Source organism: Chelonia mydas, chromosome 5 (genome assembly GCF_015237465.2).
Source record: "Chelonia mydas isolate rCheMyd1 chromosome 5, rCheMyd1.pri.v2, whole genome shotgun sequence".
In the NCBI taxonomy this organism is placed as follows: domain Eukaryota; kingdom Metazoa; phylum Chordata; order Testudines; family Cheloniidae; genus Chelonia; species Chelonia mydas.
In genome coordinates, this window is record NC_051245.2 from 64,024,669 (window position 1) to 64,048,926 (window position 24,258).

Below are 24,258 nucleotides of genomic sequence, written 5' to 3' on the forward strand. Positions count from 1 at the left end.
GGCTTATCACATGAAGGTCACTTTTTTGTTCTAAAAAATAGAAAAGCTAGATTTTTAAAAGAAACTGTGAATCTGAAGATTGCAAAAATATATTTTAGTAAATGTAGTCTCAAATTGAGTAGCATGGGCAATGACATGGATTAAGTCTGACTGGAATACAAATTCATTAAAATCTCTCTTATACATAGCCATATTGTAACCTGGGGTTTTCTGAACATAAAGCTCTTGGTAACTTTTACTCTTGGCAAGGCGGTGGCAGGAAATAAATCAATGGGGACACGGCCGTTCAGCTGATAGATGGTTGACACAAGCAGTATAATACAAGAGTGCTCTTACTTAAAGCTACACTGAATTTAGTCTCAAGCACTTAACACATATCTACAACAGGGTAGTAAAAACACTCCAACTCTCAATAATTACCAAAGTCTGGCATGGTTTTAAAGTGGTAGAACGACAGACATCTGATGGCCTTTCTTCTGTCTGCCATTGGGGATCCTCAGATGTGTCCATGAGGTGATCCAACTAGCCCAAACTTCTCCCCCCTTATTTATTGTGTTAGTATGACAATAACATATTAATCCAAAAAAAAACTGGTCAAGTAAGCAATTTCAAAGGTTAAGCAAGGGGTTTCCTGAGACTATTAATTAGACAGATGTGTTTTTGTGAAGTCCACATGCTTGAGGGTCCTGACAAACACCTCCAGAGGGCAAATATAGATAAGCTGTTAGGGGGCTTATTCCTTCACCCACTTACTTCCCTGGTCCTTCTCGCATGAACAGAGAGCAACAATACCCGAAGTCCAAAGGTGCAAACAATTCGATGTTTATTGGGGTGAACTTCCAGCAAGCATGATTCCAGTTTCCTTCCTTAGTATCCTCCGTCCCAACTCTGACACCACAGAGCCTTACACCTGTGTCCCTGTTCCCATTCCTGCCCTTAGCAAAACATGATTGCAATTTCCTTAACCCTATTCCCTGTTCCCATCTCCCCTCTTTCGCAAAACATGATTCCAATTTCTCCACCCCCATTCCCTGTTCCCATCTCCCCCACACCCACTCACCCCCTCCCACCCACACCCACTCACTTCCTCATTGACTACAGATTATATAGTAAAACTTGAGTTCTGCTTAGCTATACCTTAACCAATCATTTTCCTGAAATTTAACTAACCAATCCTAACATATTGTAACATGATTATGTAACCAGTTATATCCCTCCACCTTAATTAGTTTACACCCAGCAAAATTAATCATACAGCAGACAGGAACAATCACAGAACCAGACAGAGATTATACAGACAAACAATAACAAAGTGGGAACTATAATGACAAAACAATACAGAAGTGAGGATTTCACATCCCAGTATTGATAAGTGAGTTCTTGCCAGACAGGATGCTGTTTCCTTTTACATTTTCTAGGCACTTCCCTTTCTCTGGAGGTGATAGGCATTATCAGGACAGGATTGTATTCCTAACAGCCCAATAGCACCTTCTTTCAATGTGACTAGTTTGGAATGTGAGGATGTGACCGGTCGCTTCCTAGCTTATGGCTGTCTCTGCTGCTTAGCCAAAGGCCTTAGCCTAAGCACAGGGCCTCAGACTGTCACAGTAAGAGAAGGCCCTTACACCAGCAGACAGTGATTTTGATTCTCTCTTTTATACCTCTAGAACTAGCCAAGTGATAAGAATACACCTAAATTCTTAAAGTACAGGCCTTTGCAGACAGGCCTGAATATCTATATCCTAACATAAGCTTCCTTCTTTTCTAAAACCACTTTTCTCAACAGTTTCAACAGAGATCTTTTCAGGAAGGATGCAGGGAAAGACTCCCTTCTTGTGGTCGCTCAAACACATATCCCTTCTGGCTTAGTTGTGCTAAGGCTGCTGCATAGGCCCGCTAGAGACGTATTGACCTGGCTGTTTTTGGCGATAAGCATGATAATTGATATGCCAACTACCAGTAGTGATCCAGACAATTTACCGATCCACCAAGATCTCTCCTGCCCTTCTCCCTCCTTCAAAAAACCTGTAACCTCTCCAACACAGATTTTTCTACCCAACCCTTTTTTCCCAGGATTCTTTAATTTTTCTTTCTCAAACAGGTCCTTCTTTCCCTTAGACTCTTTGACATACCTTTCCCCAGCACTCTTAAATACAATTCTTGCTTACTAGATTGGCCTTTTTGTTGTATCTCCTCAGACCACATGGCCATGTCTCAAGGATTCTCTCTCAATCACTGCTGGATGTTTGTTTGCTCTCCTGTTAAGTCTTTCTCTTTCATAGTCAGATCCACAGATCCTCATATTGATTCCATGCAGCAGGCCTTCACCCTATTAGTAGCTTTAGAGGTATAAGTAGTCGTGTTAGTCACTGGCAAGAAGAGGGTGTGTCAAAGTCTCTGAAGACCCAGACAGTTCCAGTTCTGTCTCCACTGCGTCTGCCCATTCCCCCAGAGCCTCAATAGGTGCAAGTAGGCTTGCCCCAGGCCAGGGATTCTCAACCTTTTTCTTTTTGAGGCCCCTCCCACCCCCAGCATGCTATAAAAACTCCACGGTACACCTGTGCTAGGGCCATCAGTAGGAGGAAGCAAACAGGGCAATTGACCCCAGGACCCCATGCCACAGGGGACCCCAGGAAGCGAAGCTGCTCAGGCCCGGGTGGCTGAGCTTGGGGCAGTGGGGCTTCGGCTTTCTGCCAGTGAGTCTAATTCCAGCCCTGCTTGGCAGATCCCCTTAAATCTGCTTGTAGCCCCCCCAGGGGACCTCAGACTCCTGATGGAGAACTGCTGCTCCAGGCAATCCCTGCTGCAGAGCAAAAACTAAAATGAAAAGAGAGCTGCTCAAATGTGATTCAGAATTATTAGGACTGTGCTGACGGGGCTGCCTTTTAGTCAGAAATAAAGCCCTCCTTTCTGTTTGCCTAAGAATCCAGCAACCTGAGTCCTTCTGCCCTTCACAGAGTACGATGTGATGGACAAAAATAGTAGTTTAGCTGCAGTAGTGCAGGCAATGGGAATGGCGGCCCGTGCTGACTGCCCCAGCTACAAACCCAAATAGACCCTGAGGAAGAATAAATATATATTGTAGGCAAAGCTGATTATAGAAATGTGTTTTTAAATGTCTGGGGTTGTTGGTTTGTAAATCTGCATTTGGACAGGTTAGTTGAATTTAGCAGTAGACTGCCATTTAGAATAGGTTTTATGAGGCATACTAGCAGAGATGGCATAACAAATTTTGTTCAGGTCTAATTTGCTTTGTTCATTTTGCTGAAATTGGCCCTATTACTTTAGCAGTTATTTCCGACAGAAGTTTTCACCTGGGATATTCCTCTTTGAAGGCCAGAGATTGGAAGCCTAGTTGAAATCATTGAACCAGGACCGTTTATAAACATGACAGAATCTCTTAGGTTTTTTTTGAAAAACTTAATTTCCCCCATACCAAGTTAATGATCATGAATTATCAGTGAATGAGTTGAAACTTAGTTATCATTCTGACTTCCTAATACTTAATATAAAACTTTTTTAAAAATGTATATGGTACTCTGAGTGTAATTTAAAAATTAAGTTATGATTAAGGAATTCATTATTTATCTCCTCATTAGGTGTACATAGAATGAAATGAAATCACTATATATTTACCACAAATTAGAAGCATAATTTGTTTGTTCAATTTCTGTTCCCCTCTGGCTCTAACATACAGACAGAACTGACATTTGCTTAGAGCAGCAAAATGTTCAGTTATTGTGTGGGTGACTGCAAGCTGGTGGAGTATATATAGGCTAGTTTGGCTTAGAGCAGCAGAATCCCTAAGGATCGCCCCCACTGTTACCATTTTAAGTCTGTTTACAAGATTAAACATAAATCAGTGCGGTTAAAACTGATTTTTGGCAAAAAAAAAAAAATCTACATTTTACACGTAGATTAATTTTTCTTTTTCTTGTGTTCTTGGACCAACATTCTAGAACTTGATAAAGGCATGGTAGATTATGGGAAAACATGCTGATTTGTTATAATACTGTAGGTACAACTGCTTCCTGTTTGCTTGGGGAGTGATTTTTGGGAAGGAGTCTTCTGCAATCTGCAGTAATGGACTGAAGAATGCTACTATGTCTAATTAAAAATTGCTTGTAAATATATCTAGTAGCTAGTCAGTCTGCTTTCTGCAGCACATTTATGTTGAAATTATTGCAGATTAGGTTTTCTTTCTTGTAGCCTGGGCTTCTTAAGCAATAATACTTTTTTAAAAAAAAAAAGAGGTATTTTGAAAGGTATGCCTATTATCATTATTGACTTCAGAAATGATAACATTGATAAGACTACAGAATTCTCATCTTTCTTTTATAAGTCTGTAGTACTCTGGCTTCTGAATCCAGCAGAGTGCTCTGTAAATATCCTTTATTGAAATTCTTGTTGAAATCATGGACGCATTCCTTTGTTCCTAAGAACATCTTTAGAGAGGTGATGTTTTCTTTTTTGGTCCTGAAATGTCAGGAAAAATTGGACATTATTATGTAAATTAAGGCTAATAAAGGGTTGATATCTCTTCATGCCATAGGCTTTCTTCATTAAAATTTATGAAAGATTGAAAACAGTTCCTTCATGCACTAGTCATACCAATGACTGTATGAATACTTTTTTATATTACTGTAGTTTGCTAAAACTGTAGAAAACTTTATAATCTATTATAATCTCCTCCCCCCCTCCCCCTTATCTTTTCTCTTTTCTGTACAGGTGATTTCTATTCACTCATTTCCAAGCTGCTAGGAGAAAGGGAAGATGTTGTTCATGTGCATAAGTATAACCCTACCGAAAAAGCAGAATCAGATCTTGTAGCTGAGATTGCTAATGTAGTCCAAAAGAAGGATCTTGGCTGGTTTGATGCCAGAGAGGTTACAAATCACGATGAAAGGGCCAATACTAGTCTCGCCAGAAACAGAATTCACAAATTTCACAGACTAGAATCCACCTTGAGGCCACCAGAGAACAGGCATGTCTCTTTACAGCATGGTGAGGGAAGCTCGGAAAAAGAACATACTGGAGGTGGGTTAGGGGTTCATTTTAAGTAATGTACTACTGCAAAGTAAGAGCTGTGATCCACATTAGCAAAATCTGAAGGGAATATCAGTTGATGCTTGAAATACTTTCACAAAAATATCTAATGATGAAAAGTGTCTTTTTACATCTCTCGATGATAATAAATCATAAACTTTTCCCTCCCATTATCACAAAAGGCTATAGTGTACTGGAAAAATTGAGTTAGAATAATCAAATCCAAATAGTTCACTTTTTGGGCTGTTAAATTGAAACATTGAGGGTTGAATAAAGTGTGGTTAATTTGGCATTCTGCTAAATAGATGTAAACAAATATGGATATAGTTGTGAATTCCAGTGTTTTATTTTTCCCTTTTGCAACTGGCTTCATTGAAATGACTAATGGGGGCGATCTTCACACCCTTGTTGACTTTTTTTCAGCTGACTTGACTTGTCAAACATCAAGATTTTACAAGCTCTATTTCTTGTAGTTCCACTAACTATTTTCCCCTAAATGAAGAAAAGTAGTTATTATTGAGGAATGGTCCAGAAAGTCAATATTTATTTCTTTATTTCAAACCAGTATTGGCTACTCTAATTAGCAGATTAAAACTTGTTCCCATCAGGTTTCTATGACAGCAAAAACCATAAAAGCATATTTGTTTTTCTTGTGTTGTGGTCTCTGTGATATTGATTGTGTTTAGTCTCGCTAATGTGGAAAGGCAGATAATACAGCATGTGAAGAGTATCTGTTATGTATGCATGGCAGTCATTGGTGTGTGTGAGCTGTAGCAGCCCAGGCTGCCTTTATGTTGCAAACAGCCAGCTTGCTGTTTCCAAATACATTTTCCTTACAAACATAAATTATTCATCATCCATTTGATTTTTAGTTGCAATTTAAAATATGAGCATGGAATGCTTTCTGCTCACATGCAGTTCAAATACAGTGTAATAATTGCTAAATACAGGATTTAATATTTAATAGACTACCAGAGATATGGACTTCTAGTATTAGGTGTTGCTACTTGCTTTTAAATGAAATACAGCCACAGTTATAGGCAAGAGAGGCAGGGAGGAAAGGATGAGGAGTGTTCACTGTTATGGCCCTGATTTTCTTCTCCCATATACAAGTGTAAATCAGGAATAGCACCATTAAAGACAGTGAAGTTCAACTGGCGCTAGTGCATGGAAAATTCAATAGTTATTTTACATCTATAGTTGGTACTGGTGCATCTGCTGCTGGAATACTGTGTTCAGTTGTGGTGCCCACACTTCAAGAAAGATGTTGCTAAATTGGAGAGGGTTCAAAAAGGAGTCACAAGAATGATTATAGGATTAGAAACCTGCCTTATATTAATGGACTCAAAGAGCTCAATTTATTTAGCTTAACAAAGAGAAGGTTAAGGGGTGACATGATTACAGTCCATAGATATCTATAGGGGAACAAATATTTAATAATGGGCTCTTCAGTCTAGCAGAGAAAGGTATAACATGGGTCAGTGGTTGGAAGTTGAAGCTAGACAAATTCAGACAGGAAATAAGGCTTAAACTTCTTATGGTGAGAGTAGTTAACCATTGGAACAATTTACCGAGGGGTTGTTGTGGATTCTCCATCACTGACCATTTTTAAATGCAATACAATGTTTTTCTAAAAGATGGGCTGTAGTTAGGGAAAAATGTATGTCCTGTGTTATACAGGAGGTCAGACTAGATGGTCAGACTGGTCCCTTTCAACCTTGGAATCTATGAATCTATCTGCATTATCTAAAAGTGCAGCTATCTTGGTGTGTTGTGGATGGAGATGTGGTGGTTGATATAGCTGGGTCCTGAACCACTGATGGCTTTGAAGATTATAACTAAGACCTTGAACTGGCAAAACAAGTAGATTTGGAGCTGAGCCAATGGAGGATGCAGAGTACAGAGTGATGTACTCACAATGGCTTTACACCACTGAGAAGCTGGCTCCCATGTTCTGTGCAAACTAGAGAAGTTGTGTTGTTTCCAACATTGGTCTTGGATACAAAGAATTGCTATCTCCAAGTGAAGAATACCTCGAGCGCTCTGACTTGGATGCTCCTCTGAGATGAAGTAGTCAAGAGTCGCACAGCAAATGGAAGGTGGAAGACAAAACCAGGCTCCGAGATGTTTGTCCTTGACTCTTAATTTGTTGATTCTTGCAAATGTGATCAAATTTATTATCTTAGTTCCATGTCAAAAACTGTGCTGCGTGAGAGATCTATGTAATTTTAATCCCTATATAACATATTTGTTCTTTCTTGTTTCTCCACACTCAAGTTGTAAAAGTCTCTCAACCCATCTACTCAGACCTTTCAACAGTGGCTTACGCAGAGAGAGACACACCTAGAGTTGAAAATATCAACTTAAACCCAGTTATAACATGATTTGGCTCTGTCCACACTGGCTGGCCAAACTGTGTTATCTAGTTCAGTAATCTAATGTGTGGTTACTTATTTCCTTGCTATTTTCATTTTCCTCTGCTGTGCTAAACTTCTTTTGATTTTGATTACTTGAAAGTGCACCAAAAGAACAAGGCTTTCGGGGAGAAGAAATGGAATCAAGATGTGACTGAGCAATAGATCTTGTTGAGAGTGAGGGAGACATGTATGGGTGGGGCCTTTTTCACCTTGAGCTTCCTCAGGCTCAACTTAATGACAGAACCAGTGAAAAGAAGTGTGAGAAGGAAAAGAAGTGCTTCGGGGACACCTCACCCCACCCTGCAAAAAAATGGGAAGAGTTTTATGTTTTATTTTTTATTTTCCTTCTTCATTCTGCTGTTCTCAGTGGCCTAGTCTGCAGAACAGGGTTCTGGTTTCAGCTGCCTGAGGGGAAGCTATACCATGCAGAAAATGAGACGGGAAAATTTAACACAAGCCCTTTGGGGAAAGAGGAGCCTCTCCTGTCATCTCCCTTTTCCCTCCCCTTCTGCCAAAAGAAAATATTTTTAAGCAAGAAAAACTCTTACGCGAAAAAATGAGTGGCGATTCTCTGTTTGTTCATGTGTACAGAAACTTTTCCAGCACATCACAAAGTGTTGCTTTGTGGATACTTGCCATTAAGATATTCTTCTTAATATAATGCTGCCTCATGAAACTTTTTACCATTTTCCTGTATGGAAAAAATCACATTTTTCCATGAAGGAAAAAATCCAGCTGTAATATTTTGTAATGGGGTGATCTTTCCTTTCAAACTTAAGCAAGAAGGAATTGTTCAAATGACTTTAGAGCTTATATTTAAAAGTGGGTATTTACAATACCATATTTGGATTTAATATCTGCACTACTGCAATAAAATTAAATGTAAACTATGGTAAACCATTACCCTGTGAATCTGTTCTTGTATGTTCTAATTGTTCTTCTCTTTCAGAAGCCAAGCAGTAGATATTGTTTCACAGATCTGATTGTCTCGTTTTACAAGTGACTTACTTTTTCCTCACATAAAAATAGAAAGACTTGGATTTTAAAAACATACTCCTCTAGAGAAGCAGTTGTCATATAGAAATACAATTTATTTTCCTATTGCATGATGTCTGCGTGTATGTAGACAAATAAACAATACTGAACACCAAACAAGACCAAAAGCACTCTTGATCTCACTGCTGAAGGACATAACTCAAGTTTCTGCATGGATTATGCTTTGTTGGCTACCCTCAGGAATTCAGGCAACAAAACCATTCCTTGTAGAGTGATGGGTCATACAAGAGACTCATCAATCTCTGGTATTTACATTACAAATTTAAAATGCTACATCACATTTTTGAAAATAAGTGTAGTGTATATGATGCCACTGAAAGTGTAAATCATAATGACTAACTCTGAAATTATAGCCGTCATTACTAATGGCTTTGGTAGTGTATGTATTACACTGTAAATCCAACCTGGATTGGGATGGACAATATAGGACCCAAAAGATGGTTGAATGCTAGATCTTGGGACATAAGGATTTCAGAGGCGATTCTAAATTATTTTGTTTTGGCCAAGAAGTCCCTGGATTCATTTAATTTCACTCCTTGAAGAACAAGGTGGGAAAAAAAAAATCTTCAGTACTGAAATCATTTTGTTACTGCAGAAAATTTGAGGTAAAAGCAAAAAAAAAAAAAAAAAAAAAAAAAAATTAAACCACAAACAAAATTGACCAAAGCCAGTATTTTTTAAATGTTCCTAGTTTCATATTTCTTTTTCTTTTTTGGTACAAACAAGGAGACTGACTCAAATTAGTAGAATGGCTCTTTTGTTATATTACTATGCTTTTGATATATAGTGTCAAAATCAGATCTGGCTTATGTAAAAATTACCAGATATTTATGTCCTCAGATGTAAAGTGGGTCACGAGATAAATGAGGACAGATATTCCCTCCTTACCTATCCCACCCCAACTTTTTTTAGGTCTTTTCAGATACTGCATTATAATTTCTAGCTCTTTTTGTCAGTAAATTACCTGGGACTATGTAATGCGCGATCTCAGGATATGCGGACTATAGTAAAGGAGGTGACTGACTCCCAAAAGCACATAAGTAAATCCTGCAAGGTACTGCTAGTTTGTTTGGGTCACATCATTGTTTTTCTTTTGTATTGCTTGCTTCTTCCCTCCCTGTGTTTTTTATACAACATTTTTGTTTTGAAAAACATGATAGGCTTGCCCTGCTTGCTCTCAGTCACCCACTTTTGATACCATTCCAATTAAAATTAAACTAGAAAACATTAAAAGTATTTTAGTAAAATGCCAAACTAATGTGGTGTTAATAGAATTATCTCTAAACTATACATGCTGATTATTTGAGATAGATTTTGTATATATTTTATTAATTCTTTCAGTGTACTAGGAACATACAATTGATAATAAAACAATATTCTGTTCATATATATGCTATTAAGATGGAGAAGAGAATAAAATCAAAGGCAGGTTCTCAATTTTTCTGTCATTTTTCATAGCTCAGGATGCCACTGCTTGTGCATGATATACATTTATCATAAGAAAGTTACTGCTTGGAATCAAATGGCAACACATTTAATAGAAATATTGCATGTAAGGAAATGTGCATGTCCTTCTATCATAAATCAGTGAATTTTCTACCAATTTCATATTTTCACATTAATATACTGCATGAATTTCTTTTTTAGATTTCCACATAGAAGAGGCTGTGGACTGGCCTGGAGTAAACCTCAAACTAGGCCAGGTTTCTGGGCTGGCCCTGGACCCTAAAAATAACCTGGTTATTTTCCACAGGGGTGATCACCTGTGGGATGGAAAGTAAGTGGATGTTCTATCGAGTAGTATATTTAAATAGTTGACTATGCTGTTTGTTCAACATATTTTCTTTAGGCAGGAAATGGACATAGAATGTTCCTGCTTACAATAGTTAGATATGGGGAGGGTGACTGGTTAGATGACATAGTTTTGAGTCTCCCGAGTTACTAGATCCTTAGAACAGTAAGATAAGGCTAGTGTGTCACAGCCTGTGTTTTATTCAGACTTCTAAGGAGGTTTCACTGATAATTAAGGTTAAGATTTTGTCACGGTTATTTTTAGTAAAAGTCATGGATAGGCGGGGCGCAATAAACAAAAATTCACAGAAGCCTGCGACCTGTCCGTGACTTTTACTAAGAATTGCGGTGGGGTGGGGGGAACTGAAGTCCGAGCCCTGCCACCCGGTTGAGGCTCTGCCTCTGCTGTGCAGGGCTGACAGCCTCCGATGCAGCCACAAGGGCTGACAACCCCAGTCCCTGTTGCAGCCACGAGGGCCGAAGCCGAAGAAGTCATGGAGGTTAGTCAGTCATGGAATCCGTGACCTCCGTGACTAAATCATATCCTTACTAATAATGAAGAACTAAGTTGTGTTTGTGTATATGGCTGCTCTGTCTTGATTCAGAAAAGTGTATTAATATATTTTGCTATTTGAAGTGATATGTAACTATCTCTTTTTTGTATTTATATATTAAAATTGTATGGATAAATTCTAAAACATTCAGGAAGAAGAAAACACAGCATCTCTACTAAAAATGGCTTAATGTATCTTGCGAGTAACCTGTTCTACATATATGTATACATAAACATGACACTTAAGAGTATGTTTGTTTCAATCTTTGTGGTGAAATTTAATTTTATCATAATTAATAGTCTCTCTAAAAGTTTGTACTTTTTGATAAATTATTTTATAGCTTTCTTTGCTTGAGAAAGCTGTCTCCTATCTCTGTAATGAAAACAGTACATTTGATTATAGCTTTTAGCCAATAGACTACTATGATGGATAAGAAATAAATCTTTTAAGTCTCTTGTGCAGTATTTCAAAGTGATCTTTCTATCTGAAGTTTATAAACATGGACTGTGTGATTTGAAAGGGTGATGCATACATAGGTTGTGTTGTTCAGGCTTCAAGTAAGAGCTTATATTGAAGTTATTCTTTTCATCTCCCCTCCCACACATGCACATAAATGCTGTTTTTTGTGTCATTGAAGAAAAAGTTGAATCAAAAACATTTCAGAATAATTGGCAGTTATTGTTACTGTGTGACTCCTATCATCATTTGTCACTTCTGAAATTTGTGTTTTGAGAGTTTGGCAATTGTGATATATTCACCCCAAGTCCAGAACATACACCTGGAAACTGAACCTACCAATAATGATCATGAGTGTCTGGTATATGTACGGAGCAGTTTTAAAATTCCTTTTCAGCCTTTGAAGACGTGTTTCTGTCCCATGTAGCATATTCATTATATTGGATGCTGCCCATTCTAAGTGAGGTCAGCCCTAACAATGGAGATGGAAGAGGGAACTGGGACGGAAACATGCAGAGTTAGATGTGCCTGGTGAAGGGAACATGGAGAAGAAGCAAAGCAGGAAAACACACACAATTCAATATCAGTCTTAACTAAGTTAATGTTTCTGATTGGCTGCCAATATGCAAAGCCATTAATTGAACATAATAACCTTCATCAGATCATAAATTTGATGAATTCTTGGCCTTGGGGTTCAATTCATTTTCACTGATTGAGTGCTTCACCAGCATGCTAGATAGAAAGAAGCAAACACAAATTTGCAGAGCTTTAGCACTGCACAAATGGTTCCCATGTATTATTAATATGTGCTATAACAAGGAGGCTCCTCAGACAGCAGAATGCAGCTGAGTGAAAGGTCTGTATGGCTTATAATGCAAACTCCGTCTGCTTTAGAACACTAAACTAGGCAGTTTAATATTGTTGTACAATGCTAACCTCTATAATCCAGGGTTAGTTTATAAATTGCTCTGTTGCTTCAGTGAATCTGAGGTGATTTTACATTTTTCCATAAGTGAATCAAATACCCTGTTGGTGCGATCACTACAGAACAGCTTTTCCTGTTTTTATAAAGCAAGGGCTATTCAAAGTGGGAAAGACTAGAACTGTTCAGTCAGTTATGTAACTGATCAAAGTGAGTATCTTCACAGTTTTATGATGAAAAAGGCAGTCTGGTTATGTGGTTTATAAAATATGTAATACAGGATTTAAATCAGATTTTTGAACTGTAAGTCTGCTGTGATCTGAGTGCCTCTCAAAGCTGCATTTCTAATTAGCAAAGGCTAGAAATATGAATTTAAAATGCTGTGCCAAGTGTTACAACTGTGAGGGATACTAATCAGAAAGTGACTTCTGGAGCTATGCTCTCCAGGATAGTGGAAATCAGGTGCTCTGCAAAGGTGACTTGTCTGCTTTCTGATGGAGTACATGCCTGATTCATCATAGTATTAGGGCTTGCCTGTATGAACATTACTTTGTAGCAAGCTGGGGTGTAATTCTATCCTACACTAGCTATCTGTGTGGACCCTGTTACTCTGCATTAAAAGTTCCCTAGGCGCTTTAAACCATTCCAGTTTCAAAGAAGGGGTAGATCAAAATGCATTACAGAAGTTGTAATGCATGGCAGCAGGATCTACCCCAGGTATTCAGTGCACAGCAGACTACTGCGGGAACAGCTGTACACTCCAGTTTACCACAAACTAAGTGTTCGGAGAGAGAAGCCCTTAGCACTTCCCAATAGTGGATTTTTTTATTAGCGTTATCAGCAACATCGTTAACAAAGGAGGTGGGGTTGTAATTATGGAAATACATGAAGGGTGGAATTAGAGCCACCAGCATAACATGGAGGACTCCAGATGTACTCTGATCCTAGATCAGAATGCTTGCCAGCAAAATCAGTCTGTTGAGAGTAAACAGAGAGTTTACTAGCATGATATTAAGTATCATGCCTCCTGGGTTTGATTTTAGACCTAGTATTAGTCAGCATGATCCATATTTCTGTTCTCCTCCCCCACTCCCAAATCATTTAAACAGAAGAAAGTCCATGATCACACACAAGGATGTATAATATCTTAGGCCTGAGCTTTTTTTCAGGGACAGCGAAGTCCATTTGTCAGATGCAGGGGCTAACAACTGGCTCCATGGCTTTAACAAATAGATTAGGCAGGAAATAGCTACCAGGCAGTGTGGATGGGGGTTTAGGCCCAGGCAGATGTGCCCTGAGTTATTGGTTGTATGGTGGGAGACATGAACATCGCACTGGACCCGGTTAAATCCCTGGTAAGAGAGAATAGGAGACAGGACACATAATGCACCTCCCACTGTTAAATAAAGTTGCAGCTGCTGCTTAAATCCATTCCATGTATCTGTCATTCGTCTGTGTCTTGATCAGTGACTGAATAGTAAATTACCTTGCCTCTGTACAAAGGGCTCTAGCTCCTAAGTTTAGGATGGAAAAAAAAGAGGAATGTTCTAGAAACTGCCACCCTGTTCGTCATCGTTTATAAGAAAAGGAAGGGATTTATTGGTACCTTTCAAAAAATAAAACCTAGATGATGATATAACAAGTAGTGTCAGGTCATGCACGTTTTAATGACACAGGAATATAACCCTAAAGATTTTCTAATTGTGGTTTGTGTATAAACTTAATAAACAAATCAACCAACTAATCAATGGATGTGAGACAGACCTGAGTAGTCTATCACTTTCCCAAATGGAAAACTGTGGACAGATAACTTCCCCATAACATTAAATATTTATACCGCTCATGCTGTAATGTACAGCGTATTAATAGTTTTATTCACAGCCATGTCTGAAGCTTTGTAAAGTAGCTTCCTTTTTACCAAAATGTATTGATCACAATTGGATTGAACTCAGTAGGGACTAAGAAATTGCTTTTAAGAAAAAGTAATAGTAATTCAAGTACGTTCAAACATTTTAGTCAAAAATTAAATTACATTTTCTACACCTAATTAGATTAAATTTTTGGTTTGAAGAATTCCACTTATATGCACATACCGTTAGTGCTTAGCTTCCTTGAATGCGGAGCATTTTTTGAAATCAGTTTATGGACAGAGATACGTACATTAATACTTTCTTCTTAGTTAAGCGTGTGGAAATTTGACCTCATATAAGTAGCTCAAATTCACTTTCTGTGAATTTAAGAAATCTTAGCTCCCTAAATTTTGGGTTAAAAGTTGAGATGGCAGAACTAAATCTTGCTTGTTCTTGAATTTACTTGCTGTATACTTAATTATTTTGGGGGTGCAGTTGTAGGAAAGGGGACATGTACATAGTATGACATGCTTTTCTACCAAACGTTTTCTGAAAAGTAGAAAAAGAAAGTAGGTGTTACTGGAATAAACACCGGCAAGAATATTAAAGTGCACAGAAAATTTACATAAATTAACACAGTAAGTTAACAATTCAGGTTTAAGACTTTCTTGGCAACTATCTTCATGAGTACTCTGAGAAGCATGAAACAACAAAAATTCTCTGTGTCATTGCAAAGAAAATAAAAAGTGAAGCTGAAATTTGCTTTTTTAACAATGATTGGAAAATACAGGATTGTCTTGGTTGTGTCTGCTCATTTTGATTACACACATTCACTGTCACAGGGAATGACATCTGTGAGAAGAGCTGCAATCCAAAACACTTCCATGATAATACAGAAGTATAAGAAGAAGAAGTATAAGAAGCATAAAAACTTACAAAATTTAAGAGTTTTCCCTTATTAGTCTACAAGTCATATATATAAGTCATGTATCTTTCTTGTGAACTGAAACTTCTAACATATTCACTTTGTATTTCAATATATCTTTATAGTTCATTTGACAGTAGCTTTGTTTATCAACAAAGAGGACTTGGACCAATTGAACAGAACACAATTCTTGTAATAGACCCAAGTAATGCAGACATTCTTGATTCCACAGGCAAAAATCTGTAAGTTGTATTTACTTTTATTAATAAAACTTTTATATTCTTGTATACTACATTTCATCCTGAAGAGTTTAATCAGTATATTTTTTTTATTCTGAGACTTATGTCACATATCATCTCTCTCACATTTGGGTTCATTTATAAAAAATCAACCAGTATTGCGAACAGCAGGCAATGGATGAAAACCAACTTTGCTATTGTCTCCCTCCACTTCCTAACAATCAATACCCTTCATCTACTGACCCAAATTAACAAATACTCGTATGGAGCAAACGTATCTGGCAGAGCATTGTAAAGGCTGCCCTTGTTGGCACAAGGGATTGAATGTGAGGACCAGGGCTGAGGGCCCTTTACCAAGAAAGTCCAGCTGCCCGTAACTTTAACCCTGTATGCTGACAACAAGAGCATTCCAACCGACTGCAGCAGTGGGGCATAGAGGTATCTCAGTATCTTAGATAGTAGTAGGAGCACAGGGCTTTGTAGATGATAAGCAAAATCTTGAATTGCTCTTGGGAAAAAAATTAGACACTAATGTAGATAATAGACCAGTCATGGATTGTAACAGTATCTGCCACATCACTTTCATTTTTTAAATGCAGTTCTTTTAAATTTATGTTTGCAGATTTTATTTGCCACATGGCTTGAGTATAGATAAAGATGGTAACTACTGGGTCACTGATGTAGCTCTCCATCAGGTATGTGTTTTTCTGGAACAATGTTTTGTTCAATGTTTCTGTTTTCAATGTTTTTCTGGAAGCACTGTATGTGATCTCATTACTTTTAGTTGAATTAGTTTGTATATTTTGCTAAAGGCTTAATAAAATTATTAAATTGTGGCTGTTAAGATATACACTAAAGGCTTGTCCATATGGGGAAATTCACTAGAGTAGCTATAGCGGAATTAGTTATTCCAGAATAACGTCTTGTATGGACACTGTTGTGGAATAAAAGTGACTTAATTCTAAAATAATTACTTTGCTATAACAGAATAACTTATGCTGGTCAATTTCCCCATATAGACAAGTATTAAATGGTCAGCTACCTCATTGGCTGAAATTGCTGATGATTTATATTTTATGCAGATTTTTTCCAGAATCAACGCCATTACATTCTTGATGATGGATTTCTTCATTGAAGCGATATGTATATAAAAAGCCTAATAAAATAAATGTGCATGTAAAAGTGTTCTTTCTATAGAGCAGATTTATATACTTTTCCTAAACAATCACTATTATACTTGGACTAGCTATCATGCATCACTTTCTATAACTTGAAATCTCTTATGTTTTCCATTGACTACAAAAGGTGTTCAAATTGGGAGTACATGATAACGAACCTTTATTGATCCTGGGAAGATCTTTGCAACCAGGCAGTGACAAAAATCACTTCTGTCAACCAACCGATGTGGCCGTGGATCCAGTCACAGGCAACATTTATGTGTCTGATGGCTACTGTAACAGCCGAATTGTTGTGTTCTCTCCAAACGGAATGTTCATCATGCAGTGGGGGGAAGGTACTGATTAAAGCTCTTGATGTTTAACTAGCTACTGAGCCTGCTGTGGTCTTAAACTATTAAATGCAGCATATGTAAAATTGTTTACTGAGATTTCTGTAACAGAAATAAGTGGTAAATAATGCTCACAGGCCCTGATTGGATATCAGGGCCTTCTTATCTTTTTAATGCCATCATACATAGTTCTATATGTATATGTAGTTCTATATGTAGATTTTTTTTAACACATCTTTTAAAAAGCAGAAGGAAAAGACTGTGTACGCTTCCAGAACAAATATGCACATGAATTTACTAGGTTATCAATAAAATGCCCCTATTTTAATAAACATTTTTTTTAAATATTGCTTGAATAAGAACTTAAAATTCTGAAGTGTGGTAACTTCTTGTTAAGCTTTGGCATAGTCCTTTCAATTCTTGTAAATAATTAAATCCCTGTTTAACTCAAGAAATTATATATGAAACTTTTTTCTTTGCCAAGCATTTTGTGGTGAAGTAAGTAACTTCAGTACAAACATTTGTGCCTGATTTTTCCCTTCAATGTCGTGGTTTAAAGTGAAAATAACTCCATTTACTTTATTAGGGTTAAACTGTTGGTGAGAATGAGAATCGTGTATTCTTTTTCCCATGGTTATATTGCACAATGTAGAATAACACTATTTCTAGTCAAAGATGACTATTTCAGATTGCGAATTTTTTGGATATTTTCTTTTGCAGAGACTTCAGTAGGCAAAGCCAAACCTGGCCAGTTCCGAATCCCTCACAGTTTAACACTGGTACCTGAGTTTGGTCAGCTGTGTGTAGCAGACAGGGAAAATGGACGAATTCAGTGTTTTAGGTCAGAAACTGGAGAATTCACAAGAGAAATCAAACACAAATTGTTTGGAAGAGAATTATTTGCAGTTTCATATATTCCAGGTAATGGCTTTTTTCATGTTCTTCATATTTAAGTTATATGCTTAATCACTTCGATAACAACACACAATATTATTTAATTAAGAGACTATCTCATATCTTAGGTGAGAAATTTGTTCTTTTTCAAAATTATATAGATTTTTGCAACTGTCTAATTTTGGAAAAAAACTACCTTTCCATTCCTGAGAAATTATGAAGAAATGAACTTTCTTAAATGTAATGCCAACAGATAGGCAATATTGTTTGCACTTTTTACCTTCATGGTTGCACAGTCAAATAACAAGCTCCATTAGAGAAACAGGAAAATATATTTCCAAACAGGAAAAGAAATTGTCAAATTTCTTAGAGAACAATAATAAAAATCAGAGAATAAAAAATAATTACATGATGGTGTTGCTGTTTTTAAATACCAAAACTTAAGGTGGTGGGTTTTTTTGTTTGTTTGTTTTTTTAATTTAATAGCCAAATGTGTATGTTATGTTGGGAGCAAAGTAAAAAGTTAAATCCAGAGTTCAGAGATGTTCAGATTGTGGCTGCATTTCTCTCTCTCCTTCGGCTACTATTTTAAAAATAAATAAATAAAATAAAAAGAACCCTCCAGTTTGATATCTTATGTACCACCTATATTCTGAGGCCTGAAAACTCAAAGTAAACGGTAGACATTAATACCTTCTAAGGTTTTTAAACAGTTTCATACCAGGTTTGAAATCCGTATTCATCTCTTTATTTGTGCTGTAACTATGGGTATGTGTTGCTTCTTTTGCATGAGGAAAGAGAGGTGTATTTGGGAATGAAAGGAGAGAAATGGTCAGGTAAAAGAAGATGACAGTGATGAGAGCAAAATAACCAGAGAAGGAAGTAGAAAAGAGAAAACAGGAAGAAAAATAAAAGGGTGGGGAAAACAGGAGAAAGAATAAACCAAAAGGGAGAGAGAATACCATGCTTAAAACTGCACTTCTTGTCCGTCATAAACAGGAAGTACTGCTTCCCGAAGAGCCAGTTCAGAGATTTGGAAGTGCAAAAGCTCTAGAAAAGTGCTGAAGCAACCAACCTGAGTTGGTTTTTGTTTTGTTTGTTTTTGTTTGCCTTGGACACAACTGGAACCAAGGATGCCAAGTGGCATGGTGGTTGAGAGGATCTTCTGTGCTCTCACATAGCACACAAGAACCAATCTGCCATCACAGCACCCTTTGAAGTAGCCAATTAACCATTATGGTAGACAGGTACTCCATCTCTCATCATGCTCACACACATACACCCTGACTCTGAACAGGGTGCCAGCTGGTGTCTTTTACTCTGTCAGTCCAATCCAAACCAGCCCATTGCTGGGACAAAAGTTGCTGTGGGGGAGGTTTAGGTTGGATATTAGGAAAAACTGTTTCATTAGGAGGGTGGTGAAGCACTGGAATGGGTTACCTAGGGAGGTGGTGGAATCTCCATCCTTAGAGGTTTTTAAGGCCCAGCTTGACAAAGCCCTGGCTGGAATGATTTAGATGGGGTTGGTCCTCCTTTGAGCAGGGGGTTGGACTAGATGACCTCTTGAGGTCTCTTCCAACCCTAATCTTCTATGATTCTATGAAAACAGGGTGTTTCGTTTTGTTTGTTTAAATTAAGCTTAAAAGACAAAAAAGAGTAGAGAAGGAGGACTCATTTCTTTTGACCTTTAAATGCTTACAGATATCATCTTTTCAGAGAAGAGCTCCAGCTCATTTCTGCTAGATTTTAAACTTCCAGGGAATTTGTATGCTTCTTTTTGATTTCTTTTTCCCTTCCTCTATTCATTCTGAATCTGGTGAAGTGCAGGTAACTCCCTCGGAGGACTTTCCTGTTGCATCCTATTGGTTTACACAGCTTCCAACATTCCGTAATTCAATTTAAATAAACATTTAATTGTGTCTGGAGCTCTTGTTCTTCCATAGTTGCTTCTGATTCTGTCTCTTTGAGGCAACTTTTTTATTTATGCTATTTTGTAAATAGAAGAAAATAATCTGTAGGTCACTAATGAATGAGTGTGTGTTTGTTGCAGGTGGTCTGCTCTTTGCAGTTAATGGAATGCCGTATCCTGGAGACATAGTGCAAGGATTTGTGATGAATTTTTCCACTGGAGAAATAATTGACACTTTCATTCCTGTTAGAAAGGTACAGTATTTCACAGTGTTCTTGGTGGATTTAGCACATGGGTACACTATGTACCCTCACACTTCATACAAACTTTAACGTTTAGCAGGATGATTCCAGGGTCTGAGGCTGCTGTATTATGTTGTACTGGATTGTAATTTTTCTTCATATACTCTCAGGCAGCCTTTGCACACTGTTGATCAGGTGAAACCCCAGAACAATACAAGTTTCAATACAGCAGCTGTCCAAGGTTCAGTAGACACTACGCACCTGACATTTTAAATTGCCATGTGGATATTGCAAGTCAGAGATGAGACTGGGTGACTTATCCAAACTGAGCTGCGCCTTTCAAGTTAGTTTAAGGAAAGGGTAGAGGTTCAGAGTTGTTCTTATTTTTTTAAACAGTAATAATATACCAATATAAACAGTAATAGTACTCCTGTCTGGGGATATAAATTTATATAATGTGACTACATGCGCTCCTTGCAGAAGACCAGTGTAGAACTATGGGATACCGAATTTTCACTCAAGTAATATTGTAATTTAAAGTTATTTTTAAATATTGGGACAGGGTCAGGCCAGATGGCTACAGGAGAGTGATAGAAGGCAGATACATTAGCCCCAGGTTAAGCAGGTCCCTTTTCCCTGGGTAAGGTAACATGGGCAGTTCCAGAACAATCAGGAACTTGCTGGAACCAATTAAGGCAGACAGGCTAATTAGGACACCTGGAGCCAATTTAAGAAGCTGCTAGAATCAATTAAGACAGGCAGGCTAATCAGGGTACCTGGTTTAAAAATGACCTCATTTCAGTCAGTGCGGGGCGTGCAAGGAGCTGAGAGTGAGAGGGCGTGGTGCTGGAGGACTGAGGAGTACAAATGCTGTGTGACATCAGGAAGAAGGTCCTGTGGTGAGGATACAGAAGGTGTTGGGAGGAGGCTATGGGGAAGTAGCCCAGGGAGTTGTAGCTGTCACACAGCTGTTACAAGAAACACTGTAGACAGCTGTGATCCACAGGGCCCTGGGCTGGAACCTAGAGTAGAGGGCGGGCCTGGGTTCCCCCCTATCCCCCCAACTCCCTATTGGATACCGGAGGAGTTGTCCTGGACTGTGGGTCCCACCAGAGGGGAAGGTCCCTGGCCAGTCTCCCAACCCACTAGGTGGATCAGCAGAGACAGCAGGGATTGTTCTCCTTCTGTTTCCCTATGCTAGCCAGTGATGAGGTTAGCTGAGTGAACGGCAGGTTCGAGCCACTAGCAAAAGTGGCCAAACTGAGGGCTGCCGTGAATCTCTGAGGCGAGCAAATCCGCCAAAAAGCGCTGGACCCACCAAGGCAGAGAAGGAACTTCGTCACAATATACTAAAAGTTCTCATAGCCTATCGTAAATCAAAGAAGGGGTGTCAGAAGTTGCCAGTATTGTGTATCTCATACCCTATTTGTTGCAATCCTATTTTAAGCTGTGCCAAACGTTGTCTTTCTCAGTGTTCATAAATTGCTGTGCACGTATACGCAATTCTATAAATAAAAATAAACTGGCTTGAAACCAACATTCATGCACAAACCTGTTTTAGAAACATGCCACACAGTAATTTATGCTTTTTAATTTTTGTGTTACTACTGTTTCCAGGCAGAGAAAGACCTTATAAGACTGTGGAGATGTTGTTTTTATTTTTTGAGAGGGAGTGGATGTTGATAATCAGGACAAAGTTTGAAGCTGACTTCCTTAATTATATTGGCAAACTTTTCGTGCACACTTAAAGGGGATTGCTGAAAATTTGTACCTCCAGGTACACTGGAGGCCTGCATAGTAAACCATTTGCACAACTTTCAGAAATATCCTGTAGTGAAAAGATGTAATTCTTTTTCCCAGGAATATCTTCAGAGAGGTAAATGAATGAAAGCTATTTAAGCTCTGAGTCAATATTTCTTCATACAAGAACGTTTTTAAGATTCTTACAAATAAAAGCAAGTAAAGCACTCATCTGCATCCTTTCCCCTAGGAAGGGACAAATAACCTAAAACAGTTTGACATGGGGGAGGGAGATCTTATATTTATTAGTGATTTGACAGGATAACTGCACCTACGCTTGTAGTTAATATTTGTATCATTCCTTCTGCATCATTCTCCACCCCATTCAGGAAATTGGGGATAATTGTCCCATATTAGCTGACGGTCCCGTATATTTAGTGTGACTTTTTTCTCTGTGTATAGCAGATCATTGTTGGGATTCTCAGGTTAAGGATATATTGGTCAGTTCTAAGGAAATAGATCACCTTTCAGAACCCAACAGGACTAGTTCACCCTTTCATTCAGGCCTCCAGTGTACTCACTTGGAACAGAAAAGGCTTGACATGACAGTTGTTTCCTTGCTGCTGAACAGGAAGCTGATCCTAAATAGGATTCCTAAGACTGATCTCTTTGGAAATATAACAATTCCCAAATTAGTCTGAAAGACAATGAATTAAAGCTGAAGAGTGAGAGAGAGGATGTGCCTACATTGATGGGAATATTTGTCCAGTGAGGGATCAGCTGTGTCTTGAACGGTGTGAAAGATATCTGGAAAAGGCACGTAAGGCAGGAACAACATTTGCTTCTCTAAAGATATCTCTAAAGGATTCTCACTCCTGCGCCGATAGCTCCTCAGTGCAAGACTCATGGAACTGTCTTAGCTCTGAGAGGGATTAACTCTTGAGGGCAGTGTTAGTAGGGGATAGAGCACATAGAAGATTAGAGTTGGAAAAGACCTCAGGAGGTTATCTAGTCCAACCCCCTGCTCAAAGCAGGACCAACCCCATCTAAATCATCCCAGCCAGGGCTTTGTCAAGCCAGGCCTTAAAAACCTCTAAGGATGGAGAGTCCACCACCTCCTAGTGAAATAGTTTTTCCGAATATCCAACCTAGACTTCCCCCATTGCTCTTTGTTCTGTCATCTGCCAACACCGAGAACAACCTGGCTCCATCCTCTTTGGAACCCACCTTTAGGTAGTTGAAGGCTGCTATCAAATCCCCCCTCACACTTCTTTTCTGCAGACTAAGTAAGCCCAGTTCCCTCAGCCTCTCCTCATAAGTCATGTGCTCCAGCCCCCTAATTATTTTCATTGCCCTCCGCTGGACTCTCTCCAATTTGTCCACATCCTTTCTAAAGTGGGGGGCCCAAAACTGGACGCAACATTCCAGATATGGCCCCCCTGTGCCGAATAGAGGGGAATAATCACTTCCCTCGATCTGCTGGCAGTACTCCTACTAATGCAGCCCAATATGCCGTTAGCCTTCGTGGCAACAAGGGCACACTGTTGACTCAATATCCAGCTTCTCGTCCACTGTAATCCCCAGGTCCTTTTCTGCAGAACTGCTGCTTAGCCAGTTGGTCCCCAGCCTGTTGCAGTGCATGGGATTCTTCCGTCTTAAGTGTAGGACTCTGCACTTGTCCTTTGTTGAACCTCATCATCTTTCTTTTGGCCCAATCCTCCAATTTTTTTCTAGTCACTCTGGACCCTATCCCTACCCTCCAGCATATCTACCTCTCCCCCCAGCTTAGTGTCATCCATGAACTTGCAGAGGGTGCAATCCATCCCATCATCCAGATCATTAATGAAGATGTTGAACAAAACCGGCCCCAGGACTGACCCCTGGGGCACTCCACATGATACCGGCTGCCAACTAGACATCGAGCCATTGATCACTACACATTGAGCCTGATGATCTAGCCAGCTTTCTATCCACTTTATAGTCCATTCATCCAATCCATACTTTTTAAATTTGCTGGCAAGAATACTAGGGAGACCGTATCAAAAGCTTTGCTAAAGTCAGCTATCAGGCTCACTGCTGAAAATTCGGCAATAGTAGTTTCAACAGAAAAAAGAAGATATTTAATTGTCCATTTTCCCCTAAGTAAATGAGTTTTAAATTGCACAACACTTACGTACTGCCTTAGAATTTACCCAGTACAAAGCAGCTTATTGCTTCTCATGGAAGTCCGTCATTTAACTAAGGATAGCGTTCCAGCCAAGAAACTAATTTGATGTGTAAAGCCAAACAGAAGAAGAGACTGATCTCTGCAGATTAAAGGCCAAATGTCCAATTTTATTATTCTTTCCTTCCCTATGTTTCAGCCTCTTCCCTCTCCTCCGCACTACCCTCCTCCCCCATTCTTTTTAACTAGGAAAAGATTACCACTTGCTGCAAACACTGCCTGTGGGTTTTATGAGAACCAGTTAGTGATTGATACTACGAGATGGACTTGAATTAACACTGTTATGTACCTTGATATTGCCGCTGCTTTGTTTTTCACAGTATGTTATCTGGCACAAAAAACTGTTTATTAATAATTTGCTCCAGTAAAATATGCAACTTCTCGAAGCTAGGAGTTAATTTTTGCCAGCATGCTAACATTAGAGTTGCCAGGCATCCAGTCCTCAACTGGAATGCCCAGTCGAAAACGGACCTCAGCGGCTCCAGT

General features: G+C 38.6%; 1 protein-coding gene across 21 annotated transcripts in view; it reads left to right on the forward strand.

Moving 5' to 3' along the window:
• PAM (peptidylglycine alpha-amidating monooxygenase) overlaps nt 1–24,258 on the forward strand; it is a 223,586-nt gene that overhangs the window by 184,366 nt on the left and 14,962 nt on the right. For 13 of the 21 annotated variants that reach the window (XM_037903317.2, XM_037903318.2, XM_043546504.1 and 10 more), the window contains 6 exons: nt 10,167–10,296; nt 15,143–15,259; nt 15,879–15,951; nt 16,562–16,769; nt 17,484–17,684; nt 19,708–19,820. In XM_037903317.2, the coding sequence (XP_037759245.1) occupies nt 10,167–10,296; nt 15,143–15,259; nt 15,879–15,951; nt 16,562–16,769; nt 17,484–17,684; nt 19,708–19,820 (842 nt within the window). Of the gene's footprint in view, nt 1–4,728; nt 5,038–10,166; nt 10,297–15,142; nt 15,260–15,878; nt 15,952–16,561; nt 16,770–17,483; nt 17,685–19,707; nt 19,821–24,258 lie in introns of all 21 variants that reach the window. The other 8 variants (XM_037903314.2, XM_037903311.2, XM_037903316.2 and 5 more) reach the window with 1 other exon arrangement.